General features: G+C 37.7%; 2 protein-coding genes across 7 annotated transcripts in view; one reads left to right on the top strand and one right to left on the bottom strand.

Moving 5' to 3' along the window:
- Positions 1–4710, bottom strand: part of fig4a (FIG4 phosphoinositide 5-phosphatase a) — a 57490-nt gene extending 52780 nt beyond the window's left edge. For 2 of the 3 annotated variants that reach the window (XM_080883112.1, XM_080883113.1), the window contains exons 1-4: positions 4515–4710; positions 4251–4364; positions 1817–1915; positions 675–798 (exon numbers count right to left, since the gene is read on the bottom strand). In XM_080883112.1, the coding sequence (XP_080739238.1) occupies positions 675–798; positions 1817–1915; positions 4251–4313 (286 nt within the window). In that variant the 5' untranslated portion in view covers positions 4314–4364; positions 4515–4710. Of the gene's footprint in view, positions 1–674; positions 799–1816; positions 1916–3000; positions 3142–4250; positions 4366–4514 lie in introns of those variants that run through there. The other variant, XM_080883114.1, reaches the window with a different exon arrangement.
- Positions 4711–4964: 254 nt separating this feature from the next.
- ak9 (adenylate kinase 9) lies at positions 4965–17440 on the top strand. 4 transcript variants are annotated; one of them, XM_080881795.1, is made up of 36 exons: positions 4965–5063; positions 5205–5302; positions 5763–5826; positions 5907–5980; positions 6092–6188; positions 6349–6461; positions 6632–6802; positions 7507–7623; positions 7967–8041; positions 8135–8236; positions 8400–8539; positions 8628–8947; positions 9432–9550; positions 9831–9966; positions 10109–10199; positions 10305–10369; positions 10459–10518; positions 10873–11067; positions 11276–11412; positions 11573–11776; positions 11868–12143; positions 12238–12356; positions 12622–12841; positions 12986–13054; positions 13138–13350; positions 13496–13714; positions 13882–14098; positions 14190–14391; positions 14571–14717; positions 14827–15044; positions 15179–15375; positions 15505–15674; positions 15981–16079; positions 16240–16342; positions 16438–16552; positions 17010–17440. In XM_080881795.1, exons 2-36 carry the CDS (start codon positions 5210–5212, stop codon positions 17222–17224), a joined length of 5172 nt encoding a protein of 1723 aa, XP_080737921.1. In that variant the 5' UTR covers positions 4965–5063; positions 5205–5209; the 3' UTR covers positions 17225–17440. The 4 variants fall into 4 exon arrangements, with proteins under 4 accessions (XP_080737921.1, XP_080737922.1, XP_080737920.1 ...); XM_080881796.1 differs by having other exon boundaries at positions 4969–5069; positions 5928–5980; XM_080881794.1 differs by having other exon boundaries at positions 4969–5069.
- Positions 17441–17570: the final 130 nt, after the last annotated feature.

The following is a 17570-nucleotide window of genomic DNA, read 5'->3' as shown; positions in this document are numbered from 1 at the left end:
AGCTGTCATAGGACGAGAGGCGGGGTACACCCTGGACAGGTCGCCAGTCTGTCGCAGGGCTAACACACAGGGACACAGACAACCATTCGCACTCACAGATTCACACCTATGGGCAATTTAGATTGACCAATTAACCTATCCCCACTACTGCATGTTTTTGCACTGTGGGAGGAAGCCAGAGTACCCGGGGAGAACCCACGCAAACACGGGGAGAACATGCAAACTCCACACAGAAAGACCACGGCCTGATGGTGGAATTAAGCTCAGGACCTTCTTTCTGTGGTTTTTCATTTTTGTACCCAATTAAACATTCATAAAGGTGTTAAAGAGTTAGTAGTGGTCGGTAACACAATCAAGTGTTGCATAATTCTATTTTATCTTTTTAAACATAGCCACTATTGAAAAAATTGCAAATTAATAACATTTGGGGGCCGGATCTTTTTGTACAACGTGTTACACATGTTAAAAAACATAATGGCAGAAAACACGTGAAAAAGCTGTGAACTATTACAGTGGTTTGCAAAAGACTCCCAGGTGTTCTTTTATTTTGCAGTAATAATGGAAAAACTAGGCCAACACACCCAACTGTAGACTTTGGAGATGAGGTAGATTCTCACATTATTCTGAACTGCAATGACTGTTGCTTTGCCATTGAGTGGAGGAAATGTACTCACCCACAATGCCAAAAGCTGAGACAGTCCTGGACAGGCCAGAGGAACCCTTCTGACTAATCTTAGTCCGGTTGCCCAGGTCCAGGCGGCCCAGCAACTCCCTTACCTCTTGCTGGTTATACACATGCTGGAAACACACACATGCACGCATGTACGGTATTAAATACACATTAGATGAAGTGTTTATAAAGTTTAGTTTATTAATTAGCCACATAATCCTATCTGATTTCCATCTAAAAATCAACACTAAAATATATAAAGCTGTGTTCTGACAAAAGTGACTTAAATGTGCTGCTTGCGGGTGACTAATGGCTTCAGTCAGAACTATTAAGACTATTTTCTGTGCAATAGCAGGTAAATGAATAACAGTCCCTGTTTAATCAATGCCCAAAATTTCTACAAAAGGGATTAGATTGACTGCCATTGAGGCAATTAGTCTGAAAATAGATCGGCTGCTTTCTGCATTGGTTCTGAAATGTTAAATGACTAAAGAGTAGCTTTGCGTGCATTTCATCTACAAAAAAAACCCCATCTCATTTACATAATAAGCTTTACAATTGGCACAGACCCCAAAGAGAAACGTAGTAATGTACTGTGTGCTGTATGCTACTGCATTTGTTTTAAGTGCATGATTCTATAGATTGCAATAATTCTCATTCTGTTATCTTGTGGGGAAATAATTAATTTAGGACTTCTATCAAAGTCTTTTATTCCACTGTCTTCACTTCTTATGTAAAAACTAAAAGACGAGGGAGTATTTCTAGCTTTAAAACCTCTCTAGCAACTCATTAAATTATCCATGCATCCAAGTACAATGCTACACAATGCCAATAAAATTGAAAACACACAGTTTTCTGATGTCATTTTAATATCTTTTGGAATGAGACTGTTGGGTGATGAATATTATTAATGGATGCTTCATAATAATTGCATCAGAAGGATAATTACCCACAACACAAACAAACAAATCAAAAACCAGCTCATAGATCCTGGTAATAAGAAAAGGGTGTGAACGCAGCCAAACTCTCATCAGCAGCACACTTCACATCAGCTGAGTGATTGCACAATTTCCCCCTTAGGCATGTTTCTTGTGTATTACATAAGAATATACATTAAAATTTAACTCGTGGAAAGTCGTCACTTACCTTATCGTCAATTATAACGAGGTCCTTGGGTTCTGTGCGGTCAATCTTTAGGACTCGATGTTTGGTCTGTGCATGATTGCTCCCAACCAAAAAATACCTCTGAAAATAAAATGACAAGTCAAGTGAGTGCTGCAATGCATTTGGAGCCTATTATCAGAAGAGTCTTTGCAACCTTAACCTTTCACAGCTGCATGTGGTGATAAATGCATAGAGGGAATCTTGCATACAGTCTTCTAACTTTGTGGACTGCAGCTTTGTCCTGGATGATGTTGACTTGGGACCAATTCAGACTTCAACCAAGAGCAGATATGTATTTAATAGACATAGAATCAATCCAATGACAAGTCACATTCCTGCATTGCAGCACCACTGTTGAAGTCAAACTTGAATTTCTTTTTTTCCTATAATAAAACATTTTATTTCCACAGTCCGAGTAAGAATCAGTGTGTCTGAAATTTGTGAAATTACACTCAAGTATGTATTCAACTAAAGGCGATATCTTAAAAACACAGATTGAAATAAGAGTGCATACAGTGCAGAGCACATGCAGGCACAGCACATATTTCATCACAAGTTACATTTTTACAATGTTCTTTTTGTCAAGATGTGTGTCTTCCTTGCATCTTTCTTTCTTTCTTTTAGGTCATTACTCTTCTCATTCAGGGTTGCAAAATGGCCCAAAATTTTCAGTCCACTAAAGAGTGTTAAATTGGAACATCCTGTATCAGCACACTCAGCAACCATTAGAGCATTTTTTTTCCCTGTTCCACCTTTTCCAGTATCTAATTTAACCCTCTTTGTCTGTAACAGAAAGCCTGCACGTGCACTGTTCAGCAGAGGTTCAATAAGAAATTATAAATCAAATAAGACAAATGTTTACTTGCCTTAGTGTCTAAATATTTGTAGCAAATGGGAACAGCAAACCGAAACCCAGCTTAAGCACACATTTAAACCAAGCATGACCATAGCTGGTGAAATGCAGCGACAATTGAAAACATGATACTATTAGAATACGCAGCAAAGAAAGTAGCATAGACACTCTACCTCTCAAGGACATACATCTAATATTTAAAAAAAAAAAAAAAAAAAAAAAAAAAAAGCTAAAGAAAACTAATTTTAACTGCCAAAATCTAATTCACCAATTAAATGTCCAGATAATTATCACACACATGCTCTTTACTGACCTCATGGATGTCAGGTCCTGAGGTTTCATATAGTCACCTGCAGCTTTTGCTGCCATCTAGTGTACATGTAGCGTGTACACTAGTGTCCCAAACATTTTCCCAGATCAACTATAGAACTCTTGAACCAAAGACTAGAGAGCACTTTAAAAAAATAAAAAAAAAAAGGTAATAGGTAATAGGTTTTGGCTGTCTTAAATGAACAGTTGTGCCACAGTGTCGTTATCATGGTACTTCAAAGACAGTGATTGTCCTGAATATATATCAAGTTTGTGACATTTATGTATTAGGCACAAAAATTGAGCAATATCATTTTATGAACCTTTGAGCATTTCCCCATTAAGCACATATGTCTTAAGTATGGTCTTGTCTGAAAGCCTTCAGCCACCCCTTATTTGTTTTCCTTCTAAGCAGATGAAAACATGTAATTTTTAAAAATCTTCTTGAGCAATAGTTCTCCAGGTTTTAATGTACAAATTAAAGTTCTTCTCTAGACATCAGCTGCTTTTTCACTCATTTTCAGTCTATTTTCTGGAGATTTTTTTTGTCTGTTAAGCCACTTGACCTATGAATCATTCAAGCATAGAAAAAGCACCTAACTCAAGGAATGAATTATTTACATATAACAGACAACTTAGTAAAGAGCCCATTTTAAATTTTATCTTTAGGCACATCAATACTGTTGCATTCTGTCACAAAACACACAATTTATTTCAATTTCTTTAACCAAACCTTGAAAAAATGCAAAATATAAGATAGCTTGACTGGAATAAAATACCTTTTTTGCACAAACAACATGATTGCTAAAGAGCTGTGCAGTGTGGCTTAAAATAATTGAGGAAACTGAACAAAAGAAGAACTGACAGACCTAAAAAAATATCTACAGCAGAAGACTATATCTGAAAGTCGCATCCTTAAGAAACAGGGGGAAAAAAATCCCACAAACACTCACTTGACCCTAGATAGAAAACACACACAACTGAACACCATCAGTCATAAATTGGCCTCGTCAAAAACACCGGACCTCAACACTACTGAAGCGGCGTGCACAGCACAACAACACGACACAACAAAAGACAACCACCATCTAAAGAGTTTTGAATGTACTATTCCTGAAAACTCCTTAAGGAAGCTTAGCAAAATGGAGAAACAGCGCAGTTTAAAGAACTGTCATCGCGTGTAGTTGTAAACTGCCCAGGTGAATTGGACTTTATGAAGAAATGGTGACATTAAGGGCTCATGTAAAGACTTACTGCTCTGGTCTCGTACAGAACCAGTCGCTGGATCCCACCGATGATAGCTGCTGATTGAGGCATTTTCTATTCTTGAATTGTTCAACAGTCAGTCTGGAAGAGGCTACAGAGGAGCTACAAAGCGAAAGTGAAAAGAAATGAATGTTGTTACATTCATTTCTTCACATTATAAGACACAAAATGACGAGCCAGCATATTTAACAAATGTGTTCATGTATATAGCTTACTTTTTTCCCTCAGTACTTCCTAGCTAGCATCACTCACCATTCATCCACTTAGCTTGTATGATTAACCACAAATGGTCTTCATTGATGACAATATACATCTCCCCATGCAGTCGCAACAAATACTGTAAACGCTTCACTTAACAACAGTTAAAATGCATCTGTACTCTGCCCAGTGTATCCCGTTAGCATGTTGGAGTTGAATTTGTTTTAGTCAGGTGACTGTCATGAATGACTTCGCTTGTCGGGTCGTACGGTGCCTCGCAAAGTCAAAAAGCTCGAAGGACTGAAAATGCGATTGATACATGGGTTTACTATCTTTGCATTTGAATTTGCAGCGGCTTTAAACGTTTATAACTGCTCTTGAGTATGATAAATAAATAATTCAATTAATTAATTTATAAACGCTATTTCAACCCTCAAACTCTAAAGGTAGCATTAACTAGGTATTAAGAAACCTTCAGCCAGCCCTTTAGTTTGCAAGTTGTCATGGTAACCGTATATGGATAGCTAGGTTATTGTAACGCTAGTGAACAACTGCGCTAAAAAGGGTATTAGCAGATAAAAGAAAATACAGACACTCGCAAAGGTAACTGTAAGTAACATTGAAGTAAAATATGATAATAATAATATTTTACATATTTGTCAGATTATGTAAACTACACATTCAAGCTATAAAACTGATTGCTTGAATGATTATTTGACTTTTATAATTTCTGTGTTCACAAAGTTTGAATGGCTACTTTAGTAGACAACTTAATTGAAGATGAAGCCGAAAGAGAGAGACTTCTTGCTAAGCCCACCTGCTTTATCATCGTTGGAAGACCGGTAATCTATATATATATATATATATATATATATATATATATATATATATATATATATATATATATATATATATATATATATATATAAGTGAATATAAAGTGAAATTTAGCTAGGTTACGTATATACCTTTGTAGTTGTGTTTAAGTCCAAAAGACAGTATGCACAGTACTATCTGTCAGTGAATCAGATATGTATATATAAACAAAGAGGAAAGACCATGAATGCCATGCAGTTATAAAACACATTATGACGTTTAGTAGATCATCAAGTGTAAAATGTTTAGGCTATACTTAAAATTCCTGGACACAACTACTATAGAATTTTCCATGTCTTAAGCTGCACTCCACAATCACAAACATCATGCAGAGAGTCCCCACCAAAGCTCAACAAGTGCATACCCAAACACTAGCAAATATTTTTTTCTAATGCTTCACTTCCTCTATATTCCACTTCTTGGCAGGGTGTTGGCAAATCCACCTTGGCCAAAAAAATTGCAGAGTCCTGGAGGTGTATCCTTATTGATGGTGAGTACCCTTTTATGCCTTCATATAAAAAAACTTTTTCATAAAAAAAATCTTTTTACCAATTCGAGATGTGTATGTAGATGAGTTTTCACATCTTTCAGATACCAATCTTCTCAACACACACATAAAAAATGAAACAAAAGAGGGCCTGGAGGTAAGTAAAATTTTCTGTATCATTTGAAAGGAAGCCCTTTGTTCCTGTGATGTGTTTTCTTTATGCTTTTATAGTCATTAGAAACTCTGAGTTGCATTCTGTTGAATATAGCTTTTGGACATCTTATCTGAGGGAAGAAGTGTACCAGAGAATGTGGTGCTGAAGCTGATTCTTGCCAGGCTTAACTCGCCAGATGTGGAGCACTATGGTAATAAATAAGACGTCATTTAATTATGGCTATGCATGCAAAACAAACTTTTCAGTCACCAAATGTTCTTTGCAGATGAAAATAAGATGACTGATAGGTTAGACGATAAGCAATATGATAAGCTCTGCACTGTTTTGTAATTCACATGTTTTTGATACAGGTTATGTACTGAGCTGCCTGCCGTTCATGTCAGAAGAGCATCTGAAGATTAATGAGCAGATTGAACTGATCAAAAACCTCAAGCTAACGCCTGATATTATCATTAACATCAAGGTTACTGTCATTCTCTATTTGGAGTTGTCCATTGCATTTGATTTTTTTTCTTTTGCATAGTTTAATGTCGTAATTTTTTAATCTAATATCTCTTTAAGTTCATTTATGAAAAAGATCTGTCAGGATTTTACTGAATTGATTATAAATTAAATACTTTTACTTTTCACCAGTGTCCAGACAAGGACCTTGTCCAGAGGCTATCTGGTCTGAAGCAGGACCCAGAGACAGGGCAGTTTTACAACAGGGATCAGTGGCAGCGTGAAGAGGTGTATAACAAGGAGAAGAAGAGCAAGGAACAGGATGCAGAGGATGCAGAGGATGTGGAGGATGTGGAGGAGCAGGTATTACTTAAGGGAAAATAAGTGTTGTCACTTGATCATGTAATATGCATAATCATAGCTCTTTTAGTTCTCCCCCCTCCTTTTGTTTTGATGCTTGTAACAAATATAATCCAATAACTGCTGTTTTGCTGCTTTTCCTCTTATTTCATTGTATCAACCAAAACAAACTGACAGAAATCACTGCCTTTAAAATCCTCTGCCTCCCCAATCCCAGCTGGTCAGATTTGAATGACAGAGCCACTGCATTTCTTGAGTAAATAAGAGAAAATGACGTCAGTCTGCAGGTATAGGACTTGCTATCCTTGCTGTCATGATAGCGCTGAGCAAACTAGCCTAAAGTACCAGAAGCAATACCCAGAAGCAGTTGTACTCATGTTTTGGTGTAGGAGCATAAATATTATAAGCTTTGCCATGTTTACCTATGTATTTATTGCCTAGTGAAATAAAGCTATTGATCTAGTTTCAGTCTTAACTGTAAGATTTAAGGGTGTTGAATGCTAATCAGAATTTTATCCAGCAATTCTTAGACGATTAATATTTTTAGCACCTTCCTAGTTCCGTACATGTTTGGATTTCAGTTTTGCATTTTTAGGGGGCTGTTTTTATTTTAGCTAACCTTTTATTCCCCAGGTGATCAGTTGTTATCATAGCAAAGAAAAAACTGCCAAGCTTTGAGTTCCATACTAGTATTTTTTTTTCCTTAGGAAGAGGAACTCTCAAAGGATACCAATGACAGAATGGTGTGGACACCAGAGTATTTGGCTAAAAATGCTTTTGTTCGAATTAACATGTACAAGGATAACATGCTTAGACCACTGGAGGTGAGTTGCCCAGACCTAGACCTGTCATCAAAGTCACCCACTACTGACACACCAAAAATGTAGTTTGTTGTGTTATTTAAAAAAATCTTGAATAAAAATTCATAATTCCTTTAAACCTTGTATTTGAATTTACTTGGGAGATGCTGTTTTTGCTTAACCAGTATGTTTATATCATAAGGCAGTGAACATCCCAGATTTTTTTGACTCAAAAGGCAGTACTTAAGGGCTTTTGAAATTTAACTACAGACAAACTATATACTGTATTAATATTTATTGTTATTAAAAGAATAAATTACAAAAGAAAAACACAGAATGAAAAGTATATTAATTGATATTTTTTCAGGACTACATGGCAAACCACAACCCTCTCTACCTTTTGGAGTTGGATGGAAATAATTCAACAGAAGAGTGGCACTTGGTAAAGACTAAAAAAAACTTCAACAAATAGTATTGGTGTTTTCCAGAAGTGTTGTCTCTGTAAGGTGTGTTTTTTGACATTTTGTACTTCTAGTCTGTTATGTCGCGTCTCGAAACTTTGGCTATAAATCGCGTCCCCGTTCCAGTCCTCCTCCACCAGACTGAGGATGAGGAAATGCCAGAGGACGTTAGCACGGTCTGGAAGTCTTCACATTTTATTTCAAAACACAATCAGTGAATGGGAACATGTACAAAATACTTGTATTTTGAATAACATGTGTACTACAACCATCCCAATAATCCTGATCCTAAGAATTAAGACTGGACTTGCTTTAATATTGAAACCATATCTTTTTCAGGAGGACCTACTGAGAATTATGTCCTCTTACAGGATTATGGTCCCTGGCTTTAGGTGGAGAAGGAGCCGCTGGGGCAGAACTTGCCCTGTTGCTTTGAAAGAGGGCAAGGTCATTCCTGGCAAGCCACAATTTAGTGTGGGGTGAGCAGTCTTTTAAAAACTGTTTCCAGATGAGGATTCTATTGAGTAGCTATGTGAAAATGTTAAACAACTCTCATTCATTGTACAGATTCCAGGACAAACTGTACATCCTTTCGTCAGCGGAGGCACACCATAAATTTGTCACAAACCCTCGCCCTTACCTGTTACCTCCAATGCCGAGGTTACCCTGCAAAGTTTCAATCATTGGGCCTTCCCTTGCAGGGAAGACCACCTTATGTAAACTTCTAGCTCAGCACTATAACACAGCAGTAATTGACATGGAGGAACTGTTGCAGCCAGTTTTGGTCAAGGCTAAAGAGGAGAGGATTAATAAAATTAAAGAGGAGACAACACAGGCTGCTATAGACAAAATCAAAATGAAGATGAAGGAAGATGGACAAAATTCAGGTAAGCTGAACTTTGTTGGTATTTTTTTTTCTATAATCACATGTAGAATTACATTTGATAAACTGTGACTGACAATAATATGTTTTTGCAATAACAGTAATGCCATGTACCATGGCATAATAACTTGTCTGAGCACTATATACTATTAAGAGTGTAGCTTCTATATATATGTATGTAATAGTCCTCCAACAAACTGTATGATATAAAGCAATATTTGTACCTATTGCTGAACAAGTGACTGATAATGTCATACACAGAATTAATGTGAAGGTAAGATGTGAAAATACTTTCTTATAAACCATATGTATCATAGATATGTGAAAAGGAAAGTGCACCCTCTTTCAGTTTCATGGTTTAACATATCAGGACATAATTAAACAATATTCTGGTTGTTGTTGTGTTATGTTGTTCTAACATTTTGAAGCATACTGAACAACAGTATATTTGTATGAAAGAGGATCTTATTTGTTCTGTTGTTTTTAAGTGACAGAGGATCATCCACTGGTGCAAGCCATGGTACTCAGTGCTGTGCAGCAAGCAAAGCAATCGAGTACTACTTATTTTGGCTTGTATGCTGAGATACTAGAGAAGCGTATAAAAGAGGTACGTTAAAGATTTAAACCCAGGTGGGAGATTTACACCGACTTCCCAGTCTTAAGCAGTTAGCATGCATACACGTTCATATATTTGAATGATTAATGACACACAACAGGATTTTTCTGCAACTTTGTTTGGCATTGTTAGATTTTTTTTATTTGTATAAAATCATTGACTTACATCGCACAACACCCAACACTAAATCACGCATACAGGGACACGACACTTAGACAGTCACATGCATAAAGTAAATTTAACTTACGTGATAAAAAGTTTGATGTTATAGATTGAAGAGGTGGAGGGCAAGACTGGGTGGGTGCTTGACAACTTTCCCAAGAACCTTTCCCAGATGGATGCCTTACAGCAAGCTGGACTTCTGCCAGAGGTCTTCTTCTGTCTCACAGACAGCGATGGACACCAGGGTATGAGGCACAAATAGAAAAGATTAAACATATAAATTTGCATTTATAATTTGCAACAATTTGGTTTGAAATGCCCTTCAGTGTTTACGCATACACTTTGGTGCTTTTTACATTTCCATTAATACATTTTTTCATTGAGCAGTTTTGAGAAGACTTTATGAGATGAATAAAGAAAGTGTAAAGAACACTGTAAAGAAGTTAGAGGATGAACAGTCTCAGGCGATAGAGCTCTCGTAAGTGCACATGAAATGATGTTGTGAATTTTTTTTCTTTGTATGTTTCTGAGTTAGATTTTTGTTGCAACTTTTGTTTTTGTGCCTTAATTCTCTCCATTTTAGAAACCAAGAGGAGCAAGAATCAGAGGGGCAATCAAATATGAAGACAGTTATGGGAGAAGCTCATGGTGCTGGTTTTGGGGTTTTTTTATATACTACCCTTGAACATATACCATTCAATCAGTATAATTTTTATTACATTCTCTTTTATTTTCAGAAGATCCTAAGGAATTGAACACCACCAGCTCTGCAAATCCAAATGCAGTACAAAAAGAAGGTAAAGTTACAACAAGAACATGCTGTTTTGTTTTGTTTGGTTTGTTTTTCTCAGATCAAAAATGCAAATTGACTAAAGAGAGAAACTAGTATAAGGTGCATATTCAGGTCAGTCAGTCATTGTCAGGATTTCCTGGGGTTTGACTCTCATGACTCTCTGAATTTGGACATGCGCTGAAATGGCTATGCTGCCCAATAAAAACTCCAATTTTCAATCAAAATCACAGATACATTTTTGAATGTGCTAACTAATTTATATGTTGTATTTGTACTGTTTGTGAGCACCACTGAAGTATCATTAGCATTCTTTCTCTAACTCTCTCTCGTTCACACTCTCTTTGTGTGGTCCAAGCAGCAGTGGTAGTACATGATGATTCAGAGTTGGGCTATGCAGATAGCCCCGAGATGAACGAGTATAAACTGCAGTTACGACAGTTTGTGGGTGAATGGGAGAAAATGCAGTCTGGTTTAACGGTAACCCACTGTACCCTGGAGATTGGCAGGAAAAGCCCAGAGAACCTGCTTCAAGAGATGATCCAGCAGATGGACAGTGAGTGTAAAGCTATGCAGACCAAATCACTGTTGTCTTAGAAACAAATTTGCGCCAGACACACACAAAAAAATACTGAGACAAATATTATGTTATTTTACTGGTAATGGATTGGAATAAATAAATGGTGAACTAACGAGTGATATATCATGTGATATTCTGCTAAAAAGTTCCAATCTAATCTTTAGCTCTCATGTGTGATCTTCAGAACCCTTTCAGTATGTGTCCTGGGAGTTATCAGAGGAGGACATGGAAAAAGACGCAGAAGATATAGAGGCCTTAGCTCAGCTGGAGAGAACAGAGGAAGGCAGTGATGATGATTATTCCCTAGGGGAAAGAAATGAAGTCAGTAAACTAAGGAGTCTTTCAGCTTTAATATCCATATGTTTACAGTGCTATTTAAAATTGTAGAAAGAGAACAAAGAACTTACTGCTTTCTTGACAAATATTAGTAAGGCAAGCAATCCATTGAAGTATGTCTATCTTATCGTCTTAATGAATGCAGGGAGACACCACGACCAACAGATTCTTAGGTGACACCCAGCATTTCTGCCCTGTTGTCTTAAAAGACCATAATGTCCTGCGACCCTGTACCGATGAAATTGCAGCTAAGTATCGTGAGAAGACCTACTACTTCTCCAGCTTAGAAGCCAGGGAATCATTTCTTCAAAATCCTGATCAATTTGTTGCACACACTGAGCCTCTCAAGGTATAACCTTAACATGAAAAGAGAAAGTCATATGCTGTAGTTCTGAACAAAAGTGTCCTCACTGGCTCTTTGTCATGTTTTTCCATCCAAGCCTCCTGCTCTGCGGATCTTTTTGCTCGGCAGCGGAGGCTCAGGCAAGACGACTAATGGGAAGTGGCTTGCACAGCAGCTTGGACTCTTCCATATCCAGTTCAGAGAGCAGCTCCAAATGCTCATAATGGCCAAGACAAAGATGCGGATACCTGATGCTGATGAGTTAGTGCTCTTACAAGATGATTCTGAAGACTTGGATGCCAAAATAATGGAAGCCAGGGCGGAGGACGAGAAGGAGTCAGAGGATCCCTATGATAACATGAATGAGACGGAGGTCAGCTTCAACACAGTTTCATTCTAGCACAGTTTGTTATGATATTTCATTTCAGGTTTTGAATTTCTGTGTATGTGCTTTTCTGTAACTTTAGCAAGAAGAACTGACTGAGGATGAAATGGCCATCAAAGCCTACCTATCTGATGGAGATCCTCTCAATCCAAAGATTCTGGACATGACTATTGCACCATACTGGAAACATGAACCATACAAGTAGCTATTACAAAACTGGATGTTTCCTGCCTCTTCTTGTTTTCTGCCTATTTGCTGTCTTTTTCAGAGCAAATCGCGTTTTAAAAAAAAAAAAGCTAGCTTAGGGTAAACATCTAGTTTTTAGCTTTTTCTAAATGTAAATTTGCTGGAGTAGCTTTATACATAATGAACTTTAGATCGGTAACTTCCCATCAAGGTCTCTTTGAGAGTTTTGGTCACCTTACAAGAGATATTGTTCTTTAACTTAAGATCATCTATGTTCTAGGTCTACAGGTTTTATTTTGGAGGGCTTTCCTATTGATCTGAATGAGGTGCAGTACATGTTTGAGCAAAAGTTTTTCCCTGACGTTGTGGTAATGATGGAAGTGGATGTTGAGGATGTCCAGAGTCGTCTGTTGCCACAGTACCTGGAGATTTGGCGTGAGCGTCGAAACAAACGTGAAGCACAGCTGAAACTCCTTCATGACCTGCGTAAAAAAAAACGGGTAAAAAAATAAGTGATACTTAGGTCCCAGTTTTAGTAACTGTTATTTTTCTGCCAGGAAACATTAGTCTTGCTGTCTGTCTTGACAAATTAGGATAAATTCATTTCTTGGATCTGAAACATTCATGGTAATTTTGTAATTCAGGAGGAGGATATTTCCAAGAGAAAAGCTGAACTCATGGCAGAGCAAGATTTAAAGGCAACTAAAAAAGAGGTAAGCAAAAGAGGTAACCCGAATTATCACATCTGCATTTGATTCAAACGTCTTCTTTCTTTCTGTATTTGCAAACAAAACAGCTCAGTTTTCAAGATGGCACAAAAGATGATGAAGAGCATGAAACTGCAGACATAGAGGAGATGATTGAGGCCCTGCTGGAGGAGGAATTTCCTGCAGAAGAGGATGAGGAAGACATCGAGAATGAGGAGACTGAGGAACTAGCTACCAACAGGCTGGAGATAGGAATAAAAGAGCGTTTTGTGACACAAGAGACCAACCTTAGTTCTGTGATGGTACATATACACAAAACAAAAATGAGCCCTGATCAATTCTACTTGTATTTCATATTCACAACAAGACTTTACTTTAAAATATTTGTATTTTACAATAAAACTAGTTGGATCTTATATATGGTGCTATATGTTGTTCTATTGTTAGGAACTCCTAGGTGAACACAATATACCCAGAATGGTCATCAATGCGTCTCGCAAACTACGCATTGTTCAGTGTCAGCTGCTCAAGAAAATCAAACCCTTGTTGACCAACAGGGAGTCACTCTTCCAAAAATGCCACCCCATCCCCTACAGCCTGGCATGCAAACTGCTGCTCTCCTCTTTTAAGTTCTTCAGTGCCTTTGGCTTCCTGGACCCCATCAAGGTAGGCAGGGTTTAGGAACGTCAGCTGTGCTTCCAATAGTTCCAAGAAATATTTTAATATAATTACTCCTTTGTTTTAAGCTGAAATGTTGACAGAAAAAACAAATATGTAAAATGTCCTTCATAAAGTATACTTTAACATTTTTTTCATCCATTTCCAACCTGTAGCTACACAAAGAAAGAGACCTGATCCAGCCTCTGAAGTGGCCTTTCAACACAACATACCTCCTGCTGTTCCATCAGTATATCTACTTCTTTGCATCTAAGGAGAACTGTAACACATTTATGCTCAACCCCTTAAAGTACCTGCGGCAGCCCAAGCCCACCACGTCACTTCCTATTAAAATAGCAGTGACTGGACCTCCAAAATCTGGAAAGACCACCGGTAAGATACAAGATAGTTAAAAATGAACTTTATTACATTTTTTACTATGTTCATTTCTTTTATTTTACTTTTTGTATTTCTGCTTCCTCAGTGGCACAAATTTTTTCTCAGAAATATGGCTTGGCTCAGCTGTCCATTGGTAGCGTTATGCGTATGGTGCTTGACACTCAGGGGAACACCGATCTGGCTATTCAGATGAAAGAGTATCTCTTACAGGGCCTTGTTGTGCCTGATGAACTGGCCATTCAGTGTCTGGAGGTGGCACTGATGAACTCAGTCTGTAGCATGCAAGGGTAAGACAAAGGGTTTATCACATGTATGTGTTAATACTTAGCAAAACTCAATGCTAGGTGCGATCCGAACTTAATCTTTGGCATGGATTTTGTTTTTTTAAGTCAAGACTGTATAATTTACTCTATTTTTTGTTGGTTTAGTGTGTATCTAATATACTATGATATTTCTGGTATTTCAGATATGTGCTTGATGGGTTTCCAATGACCCTTAAGCAGGCAGAACTGATGGGGTCTCAGAGCATCATCCCCATGATAGTAGTTGAGCTAGAGCTGGACATAGTGGAGGTGCTGAAGAGAGGTCTTGCAGACAAGATGAAGCCCAACAAGTCAGAGAACACAGAACTTATAAATATAATGACAGATTTTAGGTCTGACAGCTGATTATAATTGCAAAAATTATAATCTTCTTGTGTTTCCTTTGTTCTTACACTTTAGGCCTCACTTGACGCACGATAGCTCTGAGATCCTACACATTCGTAATTCCTGCTACAAGAAGGAGGTGGTGCATGTGAGGCATCACTTCCAACAACAATATCAAAACTGCTTGCTTCTCAATGGCCTCAAGAGCAAATGGTGGATCTGGGACAGAATGATAAAAGAGGTCAGCACCAGCATGAAATATATTCAAACTTACCTGGACAGGATACAGAAGGGTAAGTTCAAGAAGAGTTTAAGCTGGTTTATTTCACCAGAAATCCCCTCAAGATGCTGTCAAACTCATGGGCTAAATGTTTTACATGCGCCTAAATGTTGAACCTCTTAACTCCACGCATGATGATTTAACCAGGGCAAGCAGCCTGCATCAACAAGCTGTGCATCACACCCAAGGAGTTTGACTGCCGACTTGGAGAGTTTGGCCAGTACTGCCCTGTCTGCATGGCCCTACATTACCACCTGGTGGACATCTCAGAAACTGCAGCATTGACTCATGCGGCTGAGTACAGGGGACATTATTTCAAGATGTGTGATGAAAACCATTTAGAGGTCAGTTTCTTGGAAGTTCCCCCATAAATTAATTGCAAGATTCATAGGTAAATGCCCAAATGAGTATGGGAAGGCATTCAAACCTAAAAACTGGAACTGGAACTTGTTATCTTGCTCTCTCAATCACAGATGTTCCTGTCTACTCCTGATCAATTTGTCACACCTGGCTGCCCGCACACCCTCCCAAAACCCCACCTCCTGCCAAGGAAGCTGACTGAGATACACGTGAAGAACAGGTTTCCACAGCAAGTTGAGATGAAGGGCTACTGTCCTGTTACTTACCTGGATGGAAAGCAGAGGTACATTATCCACTGTGTCACTGAGAAATATGCTTCAAATTGCTAAAAAAAAAAAAAAAAAAAAAAAAGAAAGAAAGAAAGAAAGAAAGAAAGAAAGAAAGAAAGAAAGAAAGAAAGAAAGTTGGCAAACATATTTCTTTGTGATTCTGACTTTGTGGTGTCAGATAGACATACATAAGATCCTAAGGATCTTCTCTTTTTTGTAGCATTTAAAATCTAAATACTTTATTCCATCACAGTATGTCAGAAATATTGAATATGTCTTCTGTGACATTTTTTTCACATGGAAGTCTTATTTGTTCTTAGGTACGAAGCTCTGGTTCGAGGAAAGATGGAATATGCTGTGGAGTACAGAGAACGAATTTATATTTTTGAGACCAAGGAGAAACGGGACAAGTTCATGAGGTGTTATTTCTTTGTATATTTGAAAAACGTGTGCCTTTTTTTAATGTTTTCTTTTTTCACTTCACTTTTTTACAAACTACTTTGAGCTACACTTATAAAGAAAGTGGGTGGTGTGTAAACCTTTGGTCTATTCACTGAAATGTGAAATTATTTATTTAAGGACTCCTGAAACCTACTGGGCCCAAAAGCTGCCCATTAAAGTTCCTCCCCTTTCTGAACCTGTACATCTCACCTCCCTTCCAACGCTGGGCTACCTGGAGCAGGTCAGAAACTCTGTATCACATGGAAAATATTGCAGTATCGTCCTGTCTGCTGAGATTTTTAAAAGTACATCCATCAACCACATTGTATTTTTTAGGGTGTGGCAGAAGCAGTGATCAAGGCAATGACAGCTGCCGGGTGTCTCAAACCAAAGCATCCTTATCTCAGTTTAAAGAGATCAGCTCTCAGTTATGTGGCCTTGTATTTGAAAGGTAGGAATGTTATATTTAAACCTTTATTTAATATATTATGAGAAATATTAGGATGATTAAAATGGTAAATGGTCTGTATTTGTATAGCGCTTTACTGGTCTCTAAAGACCCCAAAGTGCTTTACACATCCAGTCATCCACCCATTCACACACACATTCACATACTGGTGATGGCCAGGGACACAACGACCGAGACTGTCGGAGCTGGGGCTCGAACCGGCAACCTTCCGATTACAAGGCGAACTCTCAACTCTTGAGCCACGATCGCTCTTTACTTTAAGTTTAAAGTAAAGATTTTATGTGCTGCTTTACCTCATTCTGAAATGTTTTCCTATCAAAGTTTACTATGTACAATGTATCTCATTCACCTTTTAAGACTTGTTATATGCTTCCAGCACTGAACTTGTTCATGTGTTTTTTCCTACTTAAGTAATAATTCCAATTTTACATTGTTATAGCTTTCAACCACAGGAGTACAGACTCCATTCGCCAGATGTACAAAAAGAAGCTGGCCTCATTTGAAGAGAACTGCATGCTCATCCCCTACCTGAGCACTGTAATGAAGGGGAACTACAGGCCTCCCAGTGAACGCCCGATTGACTTTGAGTTCAAGCTGAACAGGTTTTTGGCCTTAAGCGACTTGCCCGGAGCTAATGGCGTACAGCTTGATTAGTACTTTTGACTACAGCATTGTCATTGTACTTAACGTGATGTGGTAATCTGAGTCTGCAATACAATTACATAAAAAAAAATTACATTGACTTCTTTCGTTTATGTTTCTAAAGACTGTATCTTTAATTATAAAAGCTCTTTTGTCTGTATCATTATTTACCAGTAACTTTCACCATACACATTTCATTCATTTCATAAGCATTTAATTTTCTTTTTCCTGGATTGAAATAAATTTAACATTCAACAACGATCGTGTATACTTTATTAAGGTTTTTTTCTTATCCAGTTTTAGTCAGAAATGGGTTTGACACACATATGAATATCTGTTTCACAGTCTTTAGTAATAT

Source organism: Rhamphochromis sp. 'chilingali' (genome assembly GCF_963969265.1).
Source record: "Rhamphochromis sp. 'chilingali' genome assembly, chromosome: 5".
NCBI lineage: Eukaryota > Metazoa > Chordata > Actinopteri > Cichliformes > Cichlidae > Rhamphochromis > Rhamphochromis sp. 'chilingali'.
This window is presented reverse-complemented; position numbering and strand designations above follow the sequence as displayed.

Coding starts and splice junctions, on each gene's coding strand:
- ak9 (XM_080881795.1), top strand. CDS start 5,210: ATGGCTACTTTAGTAGACAACTTAATTGAAGATGAAGCCGAAAGAGAG. Junction 5,981..6,091: donor AAACAAAAGAGGGCCTGGAG/GTAAGTAAAATT, acceptor TGTTGAATATAG/CTTTTGGACATCTTATCTGA. Junction 12,144..12,237: donor ATAACATGAATGAGACGGAG/GTCAGCTTCAAC, acceptor CTGTAACTTTAG/CAAGAAGAACTGACTGAGGA.